This window comes from Trachypithecus francoisi, unplaced genomic scaffold (assembly GCF_009764315.1).
Source record: "Trachypithecus francoisi isolate TF-2019V2 unplaced genomic scaffold, Tfra_2.0 Lachesis_group17, whole genome shotgun sequence".
Taxonomy (NCBI): Eukaryota; Metazoa; Chordata; class Mammalia; order Primates; family Cercopithecidae; genus Trachypithecus; species Trachypithecus francoisi.
In genome coordinates, this window is record NW_022681462.1 from 77,462,322 (window position 1) to 77,481,677 (window position 19,356).

Here is a 19,356-nt window from a genome sequence, read left to right on the forward strand (position 1 = left end):
CAGCCTTCTTCCTACTCACTCGCTGGCTCCCCTTCCAGTTCTCAGAAGTTAATGCTTTTCCCTTCATTAGTCATCACTGAACCCATCATACAGCGCGGCCAGGGCTGGCTTTAACATGCCCACGGGATGCGTTCCCTCTATACTTATGCGCACAGGGCTCTACATGCTTGCCTGTGGCTGCTGCTTCTGGGGTTGCCATGACCTCTTCGTGCTCCTCCCCAACTTCCAGAGCCAGAGCGCCCACTCCAACTGGTGGAGGCTGTGTTCTAGACCCCTCTCTTCCCTCAGATGCAAGTGATACTGGCCTCTTCTCCTCAGGGGTTCCTTCTTCCAATTGCCCATTTTTCTTTGTGAAGCAAATCTAAGCCAGGTCCCTTTTAGACGCAGCAGGAGCCAGCTGGCATGCAGCCACATCTAGGTGACAATGGACCAGCTGGCATGAGGCCACATCTAGGTGACGGTGAACCAACTGTGTTGCTAGTGATGGATGGACCTGCTCTGGCTTCACTGGCAGGACAGCAGCCCCTCTGCACCTTGCACACTGACTGGTTCACGCTTAACTCCGTACCTAGCTAAAAGTGGATGGGTGGCTAGATCAAGAGGAGTTTGCGCGACTGTGGAAGCGCCTTGTTCACTGCCAGGTACGGGCACATTCTCTGTGACTAGCACGCTCATTCCATCTAGTTAGCAAGGATTTACTGGGTGTCTCACCCTGCACCAGGGTTCAGGGGTATGAAAGAGGAGGAAATCTCACTCCTGCCCTCAAGGAGAGCTCGCATGTTGTTTGGGGAGATGTAGTGCAACTCTAGAAGGCAAACGCAATGCCCAGTTAGGTGGCGGAATGAGGGATGCGTTGGAGGAATGAGGGATGCGTTGGAGGTGGGAGGAGAAGGCTGTCCCTGTAAGCTAAAACTGCCCGCTAGCATCTCCCCCAACCCCCGCCCCTCTATCCACTGCAACACCTGCTAGCTTATCTCATCCCCATCCAATCCATCTGCCAGAGGATCTGTTGAAAACAGTGATGTGGCCTCCCCATTTTTCCCAGGACAAAGTCTAAACCCTCAGAGTAGCACACAAGACCCTCTAAGTGGGTCCACATTTGGGGCCCAGGAGAAGCCCTTTCCACTCATCCCACTCTCTCCTTTAGACTCCAATACAAGTCTAAAGGAGACTCACTATTTCCTGTAAACGTCACACCTGTGCCCCTTCACCCTGCCCCTCCCGTCTCTCCCCTCCCTGCACACTCAGACTGGTCAGTGCTCACCTACCCTGAGAGTCCAACCTCTACCACTCCTTCCCTGCAGAACCTTCCCTGGGGACTCTGCTGGCCCCCATGACCCCTCTGGCCCCTAACACTTGAACCCACATCTGTCAGGGCCAGTCACACTGTGTTGTCTTATCATCTTGTACTTACAAATAACATCTCCTTATTAGGAAAGCAATACCTATCAGAGTAGAAAAACAGAAAATATAGATGGGCAAAAATAAACTTAGAAAACATGATCTTGCCAACCAAAGGGAAACTATTAACACCTAGTGAACATACTTCAGAATTTTTTTTGTAATATGTATACCCACACATGCCAAATAGAAATATAATCTGTTTTTAAAAACTAATAAATGCCAATAAACACATCAAATGTCTAACCATGTCACTAAATATTTTCCTAACATGTTTAAAGGCTGGAAAAAAAGCATTCCTGTGTGGCTACTTCATTATATATCCCCAGATCCCCAACTAGGGGCCACTTGATTTCTCATTTCATTGCAGGGCACTGTGACGGCCTGCATGTGCACTCCCCTGGGTCCCCCAGGGCAAGGGTTCCCTCATATCCATCTTTCCCCAGCACCTCCATAGTGTCTAAAACACAGCAGGGGTTCAAAATGCTGAATAAATGACCGAAGGAATTCCAAATGAACGAGTGAATGCCTGAGATAATTCTAGGTCTGTCCTTGCGCTCACCAAAAGCTGAATAACGCCCCCCAAAAGCTGTCCAGCTGCTATTTTGCAAAGGCAGTTGTCTCCCACGATTGCCTCAGTCACATGCCTGTGTGTGGGTACTTTGGAGTAGCTCCTGGGGACAGCTAGGCATAGACCCAAATTAGGGTCCTGAGTTCAGTCCTGCAGCACTTACACACCTAATCCAAGGCAAAACGTTCCCTGCCTCAGCATCAGTGTCCTCATCTGTGAAGTACGATGTTGACCAGGATTATAGGGAGAATTGAGTAGAAGTAGAAAAGGCCTGGGTAGGTGCAAGAGCCGCCTCATACAAAAGTGATATATTCCGGGTGCCACCTTCTGCCCCCATGCTGGGCTCCAGGATGCAATTCCAACCTGCTTTCAATATTTTCTATAGAGCATTCACTCATGTGCAAAGCACTCCCCCAAGCACTTTATAAATATTTAGTCATTTACTCCCTGCCACGAACCTATGAGGTAGGCACTGTAATTAACCTTATGCTACAGATGAGGAAACGGAGGCCTAGGAAGATTAAGTTATGGCTAAAGGTAAAACAGCTGGTAAATAATCCACGATTTAAACCCTAGCAGTTTGGTTGTAAAGCCTGAGCTCCTCTTAACCACCACCCTACGCAAACTCTCTAGAGAGCCCTGTGTTCCCTTCAAAAGCAGAAAACTGCCTTATGTGTCAGGGCTCAGCCTGGAGGCACAGAAGAGGAAGGAGCATGGGTGAGGAGAAGCGGCCACAGCCCCTCAGCAGGCAGCCAGGATGGTCAGTTCACCAGGTGTGGCCACTCTGTCCTCCCAGTCCTCAGTGCTGTGACCGTGCCTTCCTTGGAGGTTTAGGGAAGCAACTTCCCAGGACGGAAAAGGAGCATCCAGGACCTTCCCCATCTTCACAGACTTCTTGCTTCTCTTCCCCTATTAGCATGTTTTCCAGAAGGTTCAGACAAGCCCTGGAGTCCTCCTGAGCTCAGACTTGTGGAAGGCCATAGAGAATACAGGTACAATGGGGACTTTGGAGCTGTGGTGTCCGGGGTCCGGGGGTGGGTGTGATGCCCACACCCCTAGTGGCAAAGCTGGCACAGCAATGCCAGGCAATCAGAGAGGAGCAGTGCAGATCTGGTGTCCTCCCCAGTTCACGCTGACCCTGGGGGGCCTCCAGGGCTGCAGACTCAGACATAGTTGCCCCTGTCCGAGTTCTTACGTGCCAGTCCATTTTCCCAGATGCCTTTCCTCCCCCACACAGCTCTAATTGTGAGAAAATAGCTGCCGCGCGATTGATACCCTACCAGGAATCGAGCTCGCCTCAGAGATGCGCTTCCAGCTCAGTATCTGGGCCATCAGGGTTAAATACCCACAGGCTGGCTGATGAACGCTCTCTCTTCACAGAGAGTTTGGGGCTAAATTAAATCAAATGGCATCTGTCTGCTTCAAGTAGGCAAAGGCTTTCAGCCCTGGGATAATGATAATAATACCTTAGGGTGCGTAAGTGCTCCATGGTTCACCAAGCACTTCTGTTAGCGTCATCTCATTTGACTGTCTGGACTACCCTGTGAACTGGGAAGGGCAGGAATCATTACCTCCACTGTCCCGATGGGGAAAATGGATTACAAAAAAAGTTGCACAAGGAAATGGTCACCTTCCTTTAATAAAATGTAAAAGCACATTTTCCCAGGTTAACACCGGAAGGAGGGTCTCCATCATCCTCCCTCCCTCCCATGGCTCCTGGCCTGGAGACAGGGCAGAAAGATCAGGCTGCTGCCCCCAGCTGTAGCCCGGATCCTCCCCTTAATGCTTCATAACGTAGAGCTGGGACTCTCAAACCCGAGCTGCCTCTGAATCCCCTTCAGGGCTTGTTAAAGCCCAGATTGCTGCACCTCTGATCAGGAGGTCTGGGTGGGGCTCAGAAATTTGCATTTCTAACAAACTCCCAGGGGATGCTCATGCCCCTGGTCTGGGGACCACACTTTAAGAATCCATTAAAGATGAAATCTTTTAAAAAGACCTCACTCATGACTCCAGAATAATAAAAGAGAAAAAAGTAGAAAATTGTTCGAATTCAACTCAATAAGCCTTCAGCAGCCAGGCAGGTAAGTGAAAGGGGCGATGGAGCGCACAGTCAGAAAACAGGTGACTGAGAACGTGGCAAGCAGGAGAGGACCTGGCTTATCTAAAGGCATTCAAGTTCATGTTTTATTAACTCTGCCAGAGAAAGCACGTGTGTCTCTGGCTGCCAGAGGCTCACGGGCCACCAGGCTTGTCCGCATGATGGATGGTTTGGTTTGCAGGGTTCTACTGGCTCTCTAAATCTTGCAAAGCCTGACTGTGCGCCAGTATGTACTTGGCCCTCTGAAGTTGGTGCCTCCCTGGAGCTTATAACTAGAAGCACAGGATGACAAGGCACTGAGCTCCTGCCTGCCTGAGGCCACCTTCTGCGTTCTGCTGTCCCGCCAAGAGTCAGTCTTTTCCCTGGATGGAATTAGGACTGCATCTCCTTATGCCAGGGGCCACTCCCACCTACACTAGCGGCATCCATAAACAACCTACCTACAGTCATGGGTCGGGGGAAGGTTGTCAAGGTCATCAGCAGAGAGAAGTTTGACAGGCAGGGCTAGAAGCAACCCCCAGGTGTCCCAGCAGCTCTCCCATTACGTGGGAATGATCAGATGATTGCGAAGACTGATGTGTCCCCAGAGCAGTGTCTTCAGTATCTTCACCTGGTCTCTGACCAGACTCCAGAACTAGGTTCCTGGGGCCCAATAACCAACGAGAAAGAGAAGACACTGAAGGGAGGGGGCTGAGTGGGAGGAGGAGTTGGTGGGAGGTTGCCGGGACCTCTGAACAGGTCTCTCAGACCCTAAGAAGCAGAGGAAACCCCCCAGCCCTAGCCTCCTCTCACTCACTCGCTCACCTGTGGCCCCAGACTTCCTCAGAGGGATCTTTGTCAGTCGTGAGCTGCTGCATCTGGTGACCCTCAGGTACAGCGACAGCGTCGGCAGGGTCAGCTTCCCCAGCCTGGTCTGCTTCCTGATGCGGCTTGAAGCCATGGCAAGTAAGTGTCATCGAGGGGCATCCCAGAGACCTTGGCAGTGACCGGAGAACACAGGAGAGGACTGGCCACCCCTTACCCCACCCCAGGCCTGCCTGAGGCCTCAGCAGCAGGGTGGGCTGGCAGCCTGCATGAGGCACCAACCAAGGCTGCAGATGGCATGACCAGCTCCCTCTGCACCCCCTCTCCCCTGTAGTTCCCCATCCCGGGTCTCTTTTCCTCATCACCCTGCCCAGCCCCTCTCAGGAACAAGGTTAATTGAAATCATGCTGTCCCCCTCTCCAGGTTGTGTTTATCATTGAAACCTGCTCTTCAGTTATGTAATGAAGGATTTTGGTCCTTGCTGAAGGAATTTCACACACAAGTGAATAAGTGGGTGTAGGAGGTTCCCTCCCCAGGCTTCAGAAATCCAACTGTGCAGGCCGAAGTTTCCACACCTTTTAGCAGCGTGACCCTTTCGTTTTAATGAAATCTAGTGTGAAAACCCGGGCCAGAGTGGGGCGGCTGTGATTGCGGGAGAGAGGCCAGACCCCTCCCGACTCATAATCCTCTCACCACCCTGCTGTAAGGCACCGCTACAAAGCCTGCAGCTGTGAGCTGGGCAGAAAAGATTGAGGGACTAAGGCTCTGCGAGGGTAAAAAAGAAGCCCGAGGTTCAACCCACACACAGTTCTCAGTTGGTTGCACAAGGGAGGTCCCCAAATTGTATCACTGAAAGAATAACAAGCCCTCACATCCCCACAGCCTAGTGTGGATGGATGCAGGGGCAGGGAGTGCAAGGAAGCTGGGAGAGGGAGAGGCGAGTGGGAAGAGCAGGCACAGAGTCCCTCTGAGGTGGCGAGCCCTGAGCCACTCACCCTGTGCAGAGCTTGGCTGGACAGAGAAGAGGACAGGTGACAGGCACACCCCATGCAGCAGGAGGGGTTGCTTTACAGAATCACCTCCTGTGCTTCTTATGGGCCCAGGCCTGCCTCCCCTGAACTGCCTGGATTCCTCCCTCCTCAGTCAGTCAAAACCTTCTCTTCTTTTCCTAGAGACTTTCCGCAACCTCTCTAAGGATGGAAAAGGACTCTACCTGACAGAAGCGGAGGTGAGGTACCTTCCCCTCCCTGGGGCAGGCACAGTCCTAGGCTGCCTCCCCTGACTTGATTCCAGGGGGCATTTTTTTTCCCTGAGGATATTGAACGGTCTGTCAAAGGCCAGCCAAGCTGTCCCCTCAACCTCCAATTACTGCCTTATATATCGCTGGCCGCCAGGCTGCTTTAGGATCTTGGCAGACAGATTTTATTTTTTTTCCAATAGCTTAATAAAGCAGAGGATTATGTGGGAGTCATAAATCCAGGAGGGAACAGAAGGACAGCCCGCTGAGCTCACTGTACATTAAACTTACTCCCATTGAGTTTTAGAGGCTCCTGACCAGCCAACTGGTAGACCTAAGATATACGTCTCACTGCCTGGTTATTCAGGGAGTAGCAGAAGATGTGCTGTGAGACAACCCCACCTTGTACCCAGCTTGGGTTGGAATTAGCTGCAAGGGGTGATGAGACTGGACTGAGGTCTTTCAAGGGAGGCGGATGGCATTTGCCCTGGTCTGTATTAAGCTAACAAGTGTAAAGAATTGTTGTAATGATGATGCTTATTTTTCAGTGGATGAACCTGGTCATGTACAACTGAAGCAAAGAGGAAAGCAGACCCCACGGCTCAGGTAAGACATGGTAGCTTTGCAGTCTTTCCCTCCTGGGAGCATGAGTCCCCCTTCTCCTCCAGGAACTGCATATAAGACTCTTTCCTTGGGACAGCCTCCCCAGGGATGACAGACCCTTACCGAAGTGAACCAAGGCTTAGCTGCTCAAGGCCCTTGAGTTTCAAGGCCAATGCTGCAGATTTCATGCAGACAATGTAGACCAAAGGACCTTTATGGAAAGGCGTGGCTTGAAAGGCATGAATGAGGGTTTAGAATTCTTTACTGAAGTTCCAAAGGAAAAAAGTGATCTCTCATCACAGGAAAGGCAAGAGAAATGGTGGAAATTGAACGGTGTAGAGTAACAGAAATGGTAGAAACGGTCAGGCCTTGGGGAGAGAAGAGCGGGCTCTAGCCCCAGCTGTACCATTGTCTCACTGTGCAGCTTTAGACAGATGATGAATATCTGTAGGCATCAGTGTTTATCCCTCTAGCATGAGTGTGCTGAAGAATTAACACTCATGTCATTTCCTCTACATTCTTTTTCATGGAACAGACCCTAGAGTTATATAGTCCACACCCCAACCCTGCTGTAGCAGAAGCCCCATCAGTCCTCTAGAATCCTTTAGGACTGGGGAGCTCAAGATGTTATAATTCCCGTTGTTGGACATCTCCAAGTTTTAAGTATTCCTTAGCTAGAGGCAATCATCTACTTCCCTGAAACTTTCTACTCATGCTGCTGGCTCTACTCTCTGGACCACTGTAGAAAAAAATACTGGACATGCACAACCTACAAAGGAGGATACCTTTGCTGTTTTGCCCCAAAGCCCATCTTCTTTAATTATTCCTGTTGGTTTTCATCCAGACCTCCTGGTGACCATTCTCTATGTGCCAATGTACCTTTGAAGTATACAGTTCTCCACGCAGCCGACCTGTGATAATATCACCTAAAACTCGATTGTTTTTGTAAACAGTATTTAATCTCCCATTCATGTACCTTGAAGTCAAGAGACAGACACTGTCTCCATAAATAATGTTTTAGCATAAATATTTCCTGATGAACATTTGATGCTTTCTAATGGTCACAAATTAATGCTGCAGAGATCATAGTTAATTTGACCCAACCATATTTCCTTGAGTTATCCTTTCACTCCTTTTTAAAAACAGAACATTTGATTATTTTCAGTTTTATTGTGCCTGTTCCAATCTGCATGATTTCTAATATCAAAAATGATTTGTCAATTGTATATTTAAGCTAATTTGATATACAGGGCCTAAAGGCTTAAACTTTCAAAACAACTGGATTCTCTCTTATTATCTTTTCTCCTGTACAGGGTCCCAATTCTCTCTTAACTAATCTTTCCACCCTTCCTATTTTTAAAAAGTGTGTCAGAAGGAAGTATAATATTAGAGGCATTGTTGTGTTTACTTCAGTTTCTTTCATTAATGCCTATCATCACCCCCAGGAGTGCTTCCCTAGCTTCCTCATTGATCACCACCCTCTGGCATCACATCATTAAAGCACATCCCCTCACTCTTGGCTTGTGGTTTGCTTTACAGAATTGGAGGCAGGAGGGTGAAGAAGTTCTGCCTCCAAATCTACAAATCCACCTTCCTCTGTAACTATTTCCCTCCTTCTTCCTGTTAAGTTAAAGGGCACATCCCTTTAAGGACATTCTGTTTCTCATTACCCTTCACCTTCTCAAGGGCCTGATTGAATGAATTCTCTCTCTCTCTTCTGTCTTCTGAATACTAAACCTGTCTTTATCTTCTGGAGTCATTTAACTCCCATTTAAAAATGTGTATCTTTTAAATTTCTTTATCTCCTACCTCTTCCAGCTGAACTCCACCTCTTTCCTCTCATTACAACCAAATTTCACAGAAGAGCTCATCGTCTACATATTCTCACTTCCTACTCTCCCTGCTAACTGCTTCAGTTGAGATTTCTTAGACATCATCTTTCTCCCTGACTTTGGCATGGCCTCCCTATCTGGTTTTCCTATATCCACTCGTATCCCTCAAATCAATTTCCTGCAGCCGGACTACACTTTTAAAAATTCAAATCAAATCATTACATTCTCCAGGCTTAAAAACCCTTCAATGTCTTCCCATTGCTCAAAGGAAAAATCTGCCACCATTAACATGGACCACAAGAGCCTGCCTCCTCTGGCCCCTGCCCACCATCTAACCACAACTCATGCCTCTTTTTCCTGCTCTCTACTCCCACTACACCATCACACCTTTACTTCCTTCTATTTTCCATGCTTTTCCCAGCCTCAGGCCTTTGGCCTTACTGTCTGCTCTGTCTTGGCTATCAGTCACCAAACTCCTGATCCTTTATGCCTTAGCCCAGTTGTTTCCCATGTTATGGGTTCCAATATGATTCACTCACATATCACCCCTCCCCAGTCATAACATTCAACACACTTGGTTGTAGCCCATTCCTTCTTTTAAAGAAATGTATTGAGATATAATTCACACATTGTACAGTTTGCTCATTTAAAGTATAGAGTTCAATGGTTTTTAGCATAGTCAGAGTTGTGCGACAATCACCACAATATGATTGTTAGAACATTTTTATCACCACAAAAAAGAAACCCCATGCCCATCTAGCATGCCCACAGCAGTTGCTTCCCAATTGTGTCCCACCCTCTAGCCGGAGGCAACCACTGATCTATCTTCTGAATCTGTAAGTTTACCTATTTTCTGGACATTTCATATGAGTGATTCACACAACATGTGGTCCTCTATGACTGGCTTCTTTCACTTAGCGTAATGTTGTCAGGATTCATCCATGTTGTAGCATGTATCAGTACTTCATTCCTTTTAAGTGCTAAATAATATTTCATTGTGGCTATACCCCATTTTTTCATCTATGCCTCAGTTGATAGACATGTGGGTTGTTTCTAGTTTTGCCTATTATTAATAATCCTGCTACGAATGTTTGTGCACAGGTTTTTGGGGGGACATATGTTTTTATTTCAATTGGGTGTATAGTTATGAGTGGAACTGCTGGATCATATGGAAATTCTATTTGTAACTTTTTGAGGAACCACCAAACTGTTCTCCAAAGCAGCTACACCATTTTACATTCCCACCATCTAGCTGCAAATGAGAATTCCAGTTTCTCCACATCCTCAGCAACCCTTGTCATTGTCTTTTATAGCAATCCTAGACAGTGTGAAGTGATATCTCACTGTGGTTTTGATTTGCATTTTCATGATGACTAATGATTTTGAGCATCTTTTCAGTGCTTATGGATTATTTATAGATCTTTGGAGAAATGTTCATTTAGTTCTTTGTCTATTTTTAAGCTGCGTTATTTATATTTTTACTACTGAGGAGTTGTAGATGTTCTTTGTATATTGTAGACACGAATTCCTTATATACGTGATTTGCAAAGGTTTTCTCCCCTTCTGCAGGTTGTCTTTGCAGTTTTTTGATACTATCGTCTGTAGCATATGAGTCTTTAATTTTGATGGAGTCTAATTTATTGTTTTCTTTTGTCACATATTTGTGGTGATATAGCTGAGAAATCATTGCCCAACCCAAGGTCAAACTATTTATTCTGGTTTTTCTTCAAAAAGTTTTATAGTTTAGCTCTTACATTTAGGTCTTTAATCCATTTTGAGGTCATTTTTTATATGGTGTGAAATAGGGTTCTAATTTCATTCTTTTGCATTCATTCATTTGTCCCAGCACCAGTTGCTGAAAAAAACTATTCATTCTCCTGTTTCTTTGTCTTGGAACCCTTTTCAAAAATCAGTTGAATATAAGAATTTGTTTATGAACTTTCTTTTCTGTTCCATTGATTTATATGTGTATCTTATGCCAGTATCACACTGTGTTGATTGCTACAATTTTATCGTAAGTTCTGAAATCAGGAAGTGTGAGTTTTCCAACTTTATTTTACTTTTCAAGACTATTTTGGCTATTCTGGGTTCCTTGCATTTACATATAAATTTTAGAATCAACGTATCAGTTTCTGGGATTTTGATAGAGAGTACACTAAATCTAAAGGTCAATCTGGGGAATATTGCCATCTTCACAATATAAAATCTTTTGTTCCATGTGTCTCTTCATTTTTATAGATCTTCTTTAATTTTTTTGGGCAATGATTTACAGTTTTCAGTGTAGAAGTCTTACACTTTCCTTGTTAAATTTATTCCTAACTATTGTAGTTTGGGATGCAATTTTAAATAAAATTGTTAATATTATTTTCAGATTTTCATTGCAAGTGTACAGCAATAAAAATGATTTTATATTGATCTTACATCCTGCAACCTTGCTAAACTTGTTTATTAGTTCCAATATTTTTAAAGAACTTCCTTAGAACTTTATATATTCAAAAATCATGTAATCTGCAAGTAAAGATAGTTTTATTTTTCCACTCCAATATAGAGCTTTTTATTTCTTTTTCTTGCCTAATTGTCCTGGCTAGAACCTCTAATACAATGCCAAATAGAAGTGAACAAAGCAGACAACCTTGTGTTCCTAATCTTGGGAGAAAACACCCAGTTCTTTGCTATTAAATATGATGATCACTGTGTGTTTTTCATAGATACCATTTGCCAGGTTGAGGAAGTTCACTTCTATTGGTAGCTAGCTGAGTTTACATATTTTTCATTACTTGCTTGATGTCAGTATTCCCTGCTAGACGATCAGCCTGGGGATGTCTTGTTTGTTGCTATTTCCTTAGCACAAAGCGAAACACCTATCAAAGAGAAACTGGTTGGTAACTTTCTCCCAAATAACTGAAAGAAATTGTTCTTTCAGATTTATACCTTCCTTTGTTTTGTTCTCATCCCAACATTTGTTACTATTAGTTTACACCCTAGTTTTCCTGCTTTTTTAGCTATTGTCTATTTTATTCCCCTTTGGTGTACTGAGAGGCAGATAGTTAATATTATCTTGTTATTATCTCTAACACATCCTGACCCATATTATCTTATGAAGGCCTATTTTTCCCTCACTTTTTTGAAAAATTTGAAAATTTCCCTCACTTTTTTGAAAAAGTTGAAAGTGTCCTGTTCACTTCAACTCTATCCAATATTCCCTTATTTTGCTATTACAAAGTTTCTTTCTTCTAGGAGTTCCAACATTCGGAGGTCAGCAAAGAGACTTTTATTGTTAGCCAGGATTCAATCCAGAGAGTCCCTCTCCTTGCTCACTTGATCCTCTCTGTTACAAAGTGTCACTGGAGCAAGCAAAGGCTTTGTCCCAGAGATGAGGGTTTTTGGAGCTCCATCACCAGTCTACTTTTTTTCCAGGTCACTCCCTACAAACTATGTCCAAGACGTCTTTTATCTGCCCTTGGACTCACTGGGCAAGTCGAGGTATACTTTCGTTGTGAGAATATTTCTGTTCTCATCTTCAACCCATCTGCTCTCCTCTGACCTAGCAGATTGGGTTATAGGTATATGCAACTGGGCTGAACCCCTCCTCCTCTCTTCCCATCAAAAATATTTCTTTTAAACGAAGTTTATGCCTTGTTGTCACATTGCAGGCAATACCTATATTAAAATATGTTAAAATATGAAGTTCATACTTGAAAGAATGCTAATACTTAGTTCATTGCTCTGTGCTTCTTGGACACTTGAGGCTGTATTGATTTTAATTGATTTCACAGTCTAGAGGTTTAATACACAGCAAATCACACCCTGCTGAGAGTTTGTCTAGCTAATGTCGTCTACATCCGTGTTGATCTACTGTCAATATGCCAGTAAAATGCCTTATTCTAACAAAATTGGTATTTATAACAATTTCTCACTGTATAAAAATACAGTGTCTTGAGGAAAGGGACACCTTCTCCTAGTCTGCAGGATTTAGGTGACATATGACAGTAGTGGCCCTGGTCTTACTGATGACCAACAACCATTTTCTGCAGGATGAGTCTGCTTCTAGCCTAGTAAATCCATCTCTCCCATCTCATTCTGTTCATCAAAAGAAATTCTTTTTGAGAGATCTGGCTAGATGCTGGGTTGAAGACTGACACCCCAGGGCAGATGGAACTGTCTGAGTTTAAGTTAAACTCTCCTATACTTGTGAGTTGCGAGTTGTGAGTCTGGATGTGCCTCTGGTGATGTGAAAACGCTCAACACCATTGGCAAGCATACACGTGGTGGTTACCAGGCACCTTGAGATGCCAGGGTGTCCAGCCTTCTGGAGCTGGCTTTGGAAGAAAAATGTATCCAATGGGAAACCAACATGTACACTCCAAGGGAATAAACCAAGCAGGAGGAAGAGTTGGAATCCAGGTAACAGAAGATCCAACACTAGACAGAGGCAGGGAAGTCCAAGGACCAGTGCTGCGCAGCAGAACAAGAGAGTGAGCCATCCCAAGGGAAGCTGGAGGGCAGCCTTTGGGGAAAATGGGAGCAATCGTTGATCAGATTGCTTAATTACAGAAAAAATAATGTTCAGAGGGATTTTGAAATTCTGCTGGAGAGCTTTGGAAGAATTAGGATAACAACTTAAACTAAGCAGACAAAAAAGTGAGGTAGTTATTAACTCCTAGGAGAATAAAGAGTTACAGAAGAAAGAAAATGTGATCCTAGAGTATTTTTTCATTCAGCAGTGAACAGTACATATATAATTGTAATAAAATAAAAATGGAATATTGATTTAACAAAAATGTGACATAAATATATTAGAAGGATGGAAGGAGGGAAGTTGTAGACATGAAAGGGGGCGAGAAGCAACCTCGCCCCATCTTCCATCATAAGAAGTCAATAGGCATTTAAAATGGACAAACCAAGAATTAACTGCATAAGCATATTACCTAGAAATATGGAGGTAAACATCAGAAGAAAGAGTTTAGGGAGGGGAATTTGGATAGAAATGGGACAAGAAGCTGCTATTTTCCTTCGTGCCTTGTAGCACTCTTTGAATTTTTAAATTATGTATCTTGGACTGAATTTTTATGAAAAAAAAATAGGCAAACTAGCAAGTAGTCTGTGAGACAAGAGAGAAGGAGGGAGGCAGGGAAGAAGAGTTGAGGCCTCTTTACCCCATGGGTAGGGCAGCTGACTGATCATTGTAGAAAACGTGTCTATGCACGAATGTCACTTTAATTCAAACCCCCTGCACTTGAGAAAAACCACTCTCCTGAAGAAGTCCAAAGCCAACCATCTGGAGCTTGCATGGGACAGAGTTCAGGGCTGTTGTTACCATAGCAGCATAGCAGCCCCCGGCCTCAGCCCTTCCAACCTGCCTGGAGATGGGAGGAACATCTCTTCCCCAAGTTTCCCTCCACTCCAGCGCCAGCCCTCAAGGTGCTAAAATGGGCTATGATATGAACTCAAGCTTGGGGCAGGACAGGTGCCGGGATGCCCTTTAAGGAATTTTGAAGAATGGAGTAGGAACATCCATTAAGGGGCCATGGGCATGTTGGGGTCTGTCAGCCTTGCCAGCAGGAAGCGCCAGTGCTTCCTCTACTGTGGAATGATCCAGAATAGCATCTTTGGAATGGGGCCCCTCTTCTGTGGTCACTCAAAGGAAGAAGTTTCTTTACTCACCCTTGGCCTGCATTTGCGCCCCCATGTCTTTCTCTAGGACAAGCTCCCAGTGATCACTCACGAATCTCTCATTCTAAGAGGCTGTTCTGCCCACTGTGGTTGTGATACATCTAAACTGGCCCTGTGTGAAATGGAGTCCAAGCTGTCTTCCAACAGCCTGGGTTCGGTCCTTGGCTGGCCCAGGCCCTGGTAAGCCTGTGGCCACCGAGCAGCTTATCTGAGCACTTTGGGATGTGCTCAGCCTACATTGCCCTGGAAAATGAAGCAGGAGATGTCTCCCTGTGGGAAAGGAGAAGAGAAGTTGCCTCTGAGTCCCCTGTCACCAGTTGGATTCACTTCTTGGAAGAGCCAAAATGAGCCAGTTTGCCCACCCTCGGGTGCTATGGGTGACACGGGAGCTGTCCACTGGGTGTTTGCAGAATAATTACACTATGTTATGTCTGAATCCTGATGATTTCACAGCTAAATGGCAAAAATAAAACATGTTTCCCATAAAGGTCTCATTCAAGTTCTGTCTCAAAAATACATTTGGAAAAGAGGAAAGGTACCCAGCAAGGCAGATGCTTCCCTCGCTCCCTCCTCATCCATGGTGTGGTCACCGGGTGTCTCAAAAAGGCAAGGCCCGCAGAGGATGGAAGGTATTCCACAGCATGACTGGGTCAGACCCCACTAGAAAGAATTTGCAGTTGGAAAGCTCATTTCTGGATGCATCAACCCAGTAGGGGAATTGTTGCAAATGGGTGTGTCAAAAGGACAGGAAGGTGGGAAGCTTGCTGAGTGTGCCTTTCTGAGTGGCACGGTCAGAGGACAGGATGGTGTGGGCAGGGCTGCATCATCACACACAAACCCATGCCAGGAGCAAGGGCAGTGCTCGGCAGTGATTGCATGCTGTATATAAGTACCAAACACGCAGCCAAGTGACCTCATCCACAGGGACTGTTGTAAAGCCTTCACAGTCATTTCAAGTAGAATGGCTGCCTGCTTAAGGAGTTGAGCTCCTCTTGCTAATGCTTTTGAATAGCGAGAGGGTCAGACACACAGCAAAGTTTGGGACAGGTCACTTTGCCTCCCAGTCCCCTGCTTGGTTAGCCAGGATAGATGCCCATGTTGTGAGCATGGACTTTGGAGTTAAAGCTAATGTCTAAAGATCCTGAATCCTGGGCTGTCAGACTGCCGTGCTACATAAGATTTTCTGCACGCAAAAAAACTGGGACTGGCAGGTCAACAGAGACTCTGATAAGTGGGAAAATCCAGAAGAATGAATAAGCCATTTCCTGCAGGATTCAAAGATGACCTTCACCCAGGCATCCAGGTAGAAAGTCTAACCCACCTGCACAGTTGGTTGCCACAACCACATGTCATCCCAAGCTCCTTTTGGGCCTCCTTGCATCCTGAAGGACAAGCAGAAATGGACGATTCTGCAGGCCTAGGGTCGGTGGCGAGCAGCCCCGGGGATCTGTACAGGCTGGACTGGTGTCCTCAGGATGCAGGGAAATTTCCTCCCTCATAGGGCTTTGGTCAGGGACCAGTCATTAATTTTCTCTTTAAACTAACAGAATTTAAAGGGGCAGGGTCCTCAATTGCTTTATTGAAAAACTGACTCTCCCTGTCATGCTGGGGCTCCAGAAGGCTCAGAAAGGCTCCAGGTGGCCATGGTAGAGGGGCCCTGGCTTCCAGTCTCCCCAGGAAAGGGCAGGGCCTTGATCCTTAGCCCCAGCACAGGGCAGACCAGCCAGTTCACCCCGAGGCTGACCTCCTCGGGACTCCCCATGTCCTTCAGCCAGGGTTGAGAAAGGACTCCAGAACAGGGTGGGCTTGACAGGCTGATGATCTCAGACAAACCCTGGCCCTGCCAGCCTCTTACCCATGGGTCCTGGGATGGGTTGCTTTGTCTCTGCAAGATGAGGAGGTGGGCAAGGACCATGGCTGGTGCCCAGATGGAGGGGCGGGATACCTCACGGAGCAAATGACAAAGGCTCAGGCACAAATCCCACCTGCCCCCCAGGCTCCCTAGAGCTTCTGCCGCTACAGCCACCCTATGATGGAAGCAAGGTGTCCAGGCTCTTGTCCATTTTACAGATGAGATCCCCGAGGCCTCGAGAAGAGGTGGCCATGCCATTAGAAGTGGCAGATACAATGTGCCTCTGGGATACATTTAAAGCAGTGTATAGAGGGAAATTTATAGCACTAAATGCCCACAAGAGAAAGCAGGAAAGATCTAAAATTGACACCCTAACATCACCATTAAAAGAACTAGAGAAGCAAGAGCAAACACATTCAAAAGGTAGCAGAAGGCAAGACATAACTAAGATCAGAGCAGAACTGAAGGAGATAGAGACACAAAAAACCCTTCAAAAAATCCATGAATCCAGGAGCTGGTTTTTTGAAAAGATCAACAAAACTGATAGACTGCTAGCAAGACTAATGAAGAAGAGAGAGAAGAATCAAATAGACGTAATAAAAAATGATAAAGGGGATGTCACCACCGACCCCACAGAAATACAAACTACCATCAAAGAATACTATAAACATCTCTATGCAAATAAACTAGAAAATCTAGAAGAAATTGATAAATTCCTGGACACATACACCCTCCCAAGACTAAACCAGGAAGAAGTTGAATCCCTAAATAGACAAATAACAGGCTCTGAAATTGAGGCAACAATTAATAGCCTACCAACCAAAAAAGGTACAGGACCAGATGGATTCACAGTTGAATTCTACCAGAGGTACAAAAAGGAGCTGGTACCATTCCTTCTGAAACTATTCTAATCAATAGAAAAAGAGGGAATCCTCCCTAACTCGTTTTATGAGGCCAGCATCATCCTGATACCAAAGCCTGGCGGAGACACAACAAAAAAAAAAGATATCCCTGATTAACATCGACGCAAAAATTCTCAGTAAAATACTGGCAAACTGAATCCAGCAACACATTAAAAAGCTTATCCACCATAATCAAGTTGGCTTCATCCCTGGGATGCAAGCCTGGTTCAACATACGCAAATCAATAAATGTAATCCATCATATAAACAGAACCAAAGACAAAAACCACATGATTATCTCAATAGATGCAGAAAAGGCCTTCAACAAAATTCAGCAGCCCTTCAGGCTAAAAACTCTCAATAAACTAGGTATTGATGGGATGTATCTCAGAATAATAAAAGCTATTTATGACAAGCCCACAGCCAGTATCATACTGAATGGGCAAAAACTGGAAGCATTCCCTTTGAAAACTGGCACAAGACAGGGATGCCCTCTCTCACCACTCCTGTTCAACATAGTGTTGGAAGTTCTGGCTAGGGCAATCAGGCAGGAGAAACAAATAACAGGTATTCAATTAGGAAAAGAGGAAGTCAAATTGTCCCTGTTTGCAGATGACATGATTGTATATTTAGAAAACCCCATCGTCTCAGCCCAAAATCTCCTTAAGCTGATAAGCAACTTCAGCAATGTCTCAGGATACAAAATCAATATGCAAAAATCACAAGCATTCTTATACACCAATAACAGAGAGAGAGCCAAATCATGAGTGAACTCCCATTCACAATTGCTTCAAAGAGAATAAAATGCTTAGGAATCCAACTTAAAAGGGATGTAAAGGACCTCTTCAAGGAGAACTACAAACCACTGCTGAGTGAAATAAAAGAGGACACAAACAAATGGAAGAACATTCCATGCTCATGGACAGGAATAATCAATATCATGAAAATGGCCATACTGCCCAAGGTCATTTATAGATTCAATGTCATCTCCAACAAGCTACCAATGACTTTCTTCACAGAATTAGGAAAAACTACCTTAAAGTTCATATAGAACCAGAAAAGAGCCCGCATTGCCAAGACAATCCTAAGCCAAAAGAACAAAGCTGGAGGCATCATGGTACCTGACTTCAAACTATACTACAAGGCTACAGTAACCAAAACAGCATAGTATTGGTACCAAAACAGAGATATAGACCAATGGAACAGGACAGAGTCCTCAGAAATAATACCACACATCTACAACCATCTGATCTTTGACAAACCTGACAAAAACAAGAAATAGGGAAAGGATTCCCTATTTAATAAACAGTGCTGGGAAAACTGGCTAGCCATGTGTAGAAAGCTAAAACTGGATCCCTTCCTTACACCTTATACAAAAATTAATTCAAGATGGATTAGAGACTTAAATGTTAGACCTAATACCATAAAAACCCTAGAAGAAAACCTAGGGAATACCATTCAGGACATAGGCATGGGCAAGGACTTCATGACTAAAACACCAAAAACAATGGCAACAAAAGCCAAAATCGACAAATGAGATCTAGTTAAACTAAAGAGCTTCTGCACAGCAAAAGAAACTACCACAGAGTGAACAGGCAACCTACAGAATGGGAGATAATTTTTACAATCTACTCATCTGACAAAGGGCTAATATACGGAATCTACAAAGAACTTAAACAAATTTATAAGAAAAAGACAACCCCATCAAAAAGTGGGCAAAGGATATGAACAGACAATTCTCAAAAGAAGACATTTATGTAGCCAACAGACACATGAAAAATGCTCGTCATCACTGGTCATCAGAGAAATGCGAATCAAAACCACAATGAGATACCATCTCACACCAGTTAGAATGGCAATCATTAAAAAGTCAGGAAACAACAGGTGCCGGAGAGGATGTGGAGAAATAGGAACACTTTTGCACTGTTGGTGGGACTGTAAACTAGTTCAACCATTGTGGAAGACAGTGTGGCAATTCCTCAAGGATCTAGAACTAGAAACACCATTTGACCCAGCCATCCCATTACTGGGCATATACCCAAAGGATTATAAATCATGCTGCTATAAAGACACATGTACACATATGTTTATTGCAGCACTACTCACAATAGCAAAGACTTGGAACCAACCCAAATGTCCACCAGTGATAGACTGGATTAAGAAAATGTGGCACATATACACCATGGAATACTATGCAGCCATAGAAAAGGATGAGTTCATGTCCTTTGTAGGGACATGGATGCAGCTGGAAACCATCATTCTCAGCAAACTATCACAAGGACAGAAAACCAAACACCACATGTTCTCACTCATAGGTGGGAACTGAACAATGAGAACATTTGGACACAGGGTGGGGAACATCACACATTGGGGCCTGTCGTAGG

At 44.9% G+C, this 19,356-nt stretch overlaps 1 protein-coding gene across 2 annotated transcripts in view; it reads left to right on the forward strand.

Annotated features, from left to right (window-relative positions):
- The window catches only part of CAPN13 (calpain 13), an 85,273-nt gene extending 70,567 nt beyond the window's left edge, over positions 1-14,706 (forward strand). For both annotated transcript variants that reach the window (XM_033176135.1, XM_033176136.1), the window contains 6 exons: positions 573-641; positions 2,889-2,964; positions 4,887-5,015; positions 6,047-6,102; positions 6,660-6,717; positions 14,248-14,706. In XM_033176135.1, coding sequence (XP_033032026.1) covers positions 573-641; positions 2,889-2,964; positions 4,887-5,015; positions 6,047-6,102; positions 6,660-6,686 — 357 coding nt within the window. In that variant the 3' untranslated portion in view covers positions 6,687-6,717; positions 14,248-14,706. The remainder of the gene's footprint in view (positions 1-572; positions 642-2,888; positions 2,965-4,886; positions 5,016-6,046; positions 6,103-6,659; positions 6,718-14,247) is intronic.
- Positions 14,707-19,356: the final 4,650 nt, after the last annotated feature.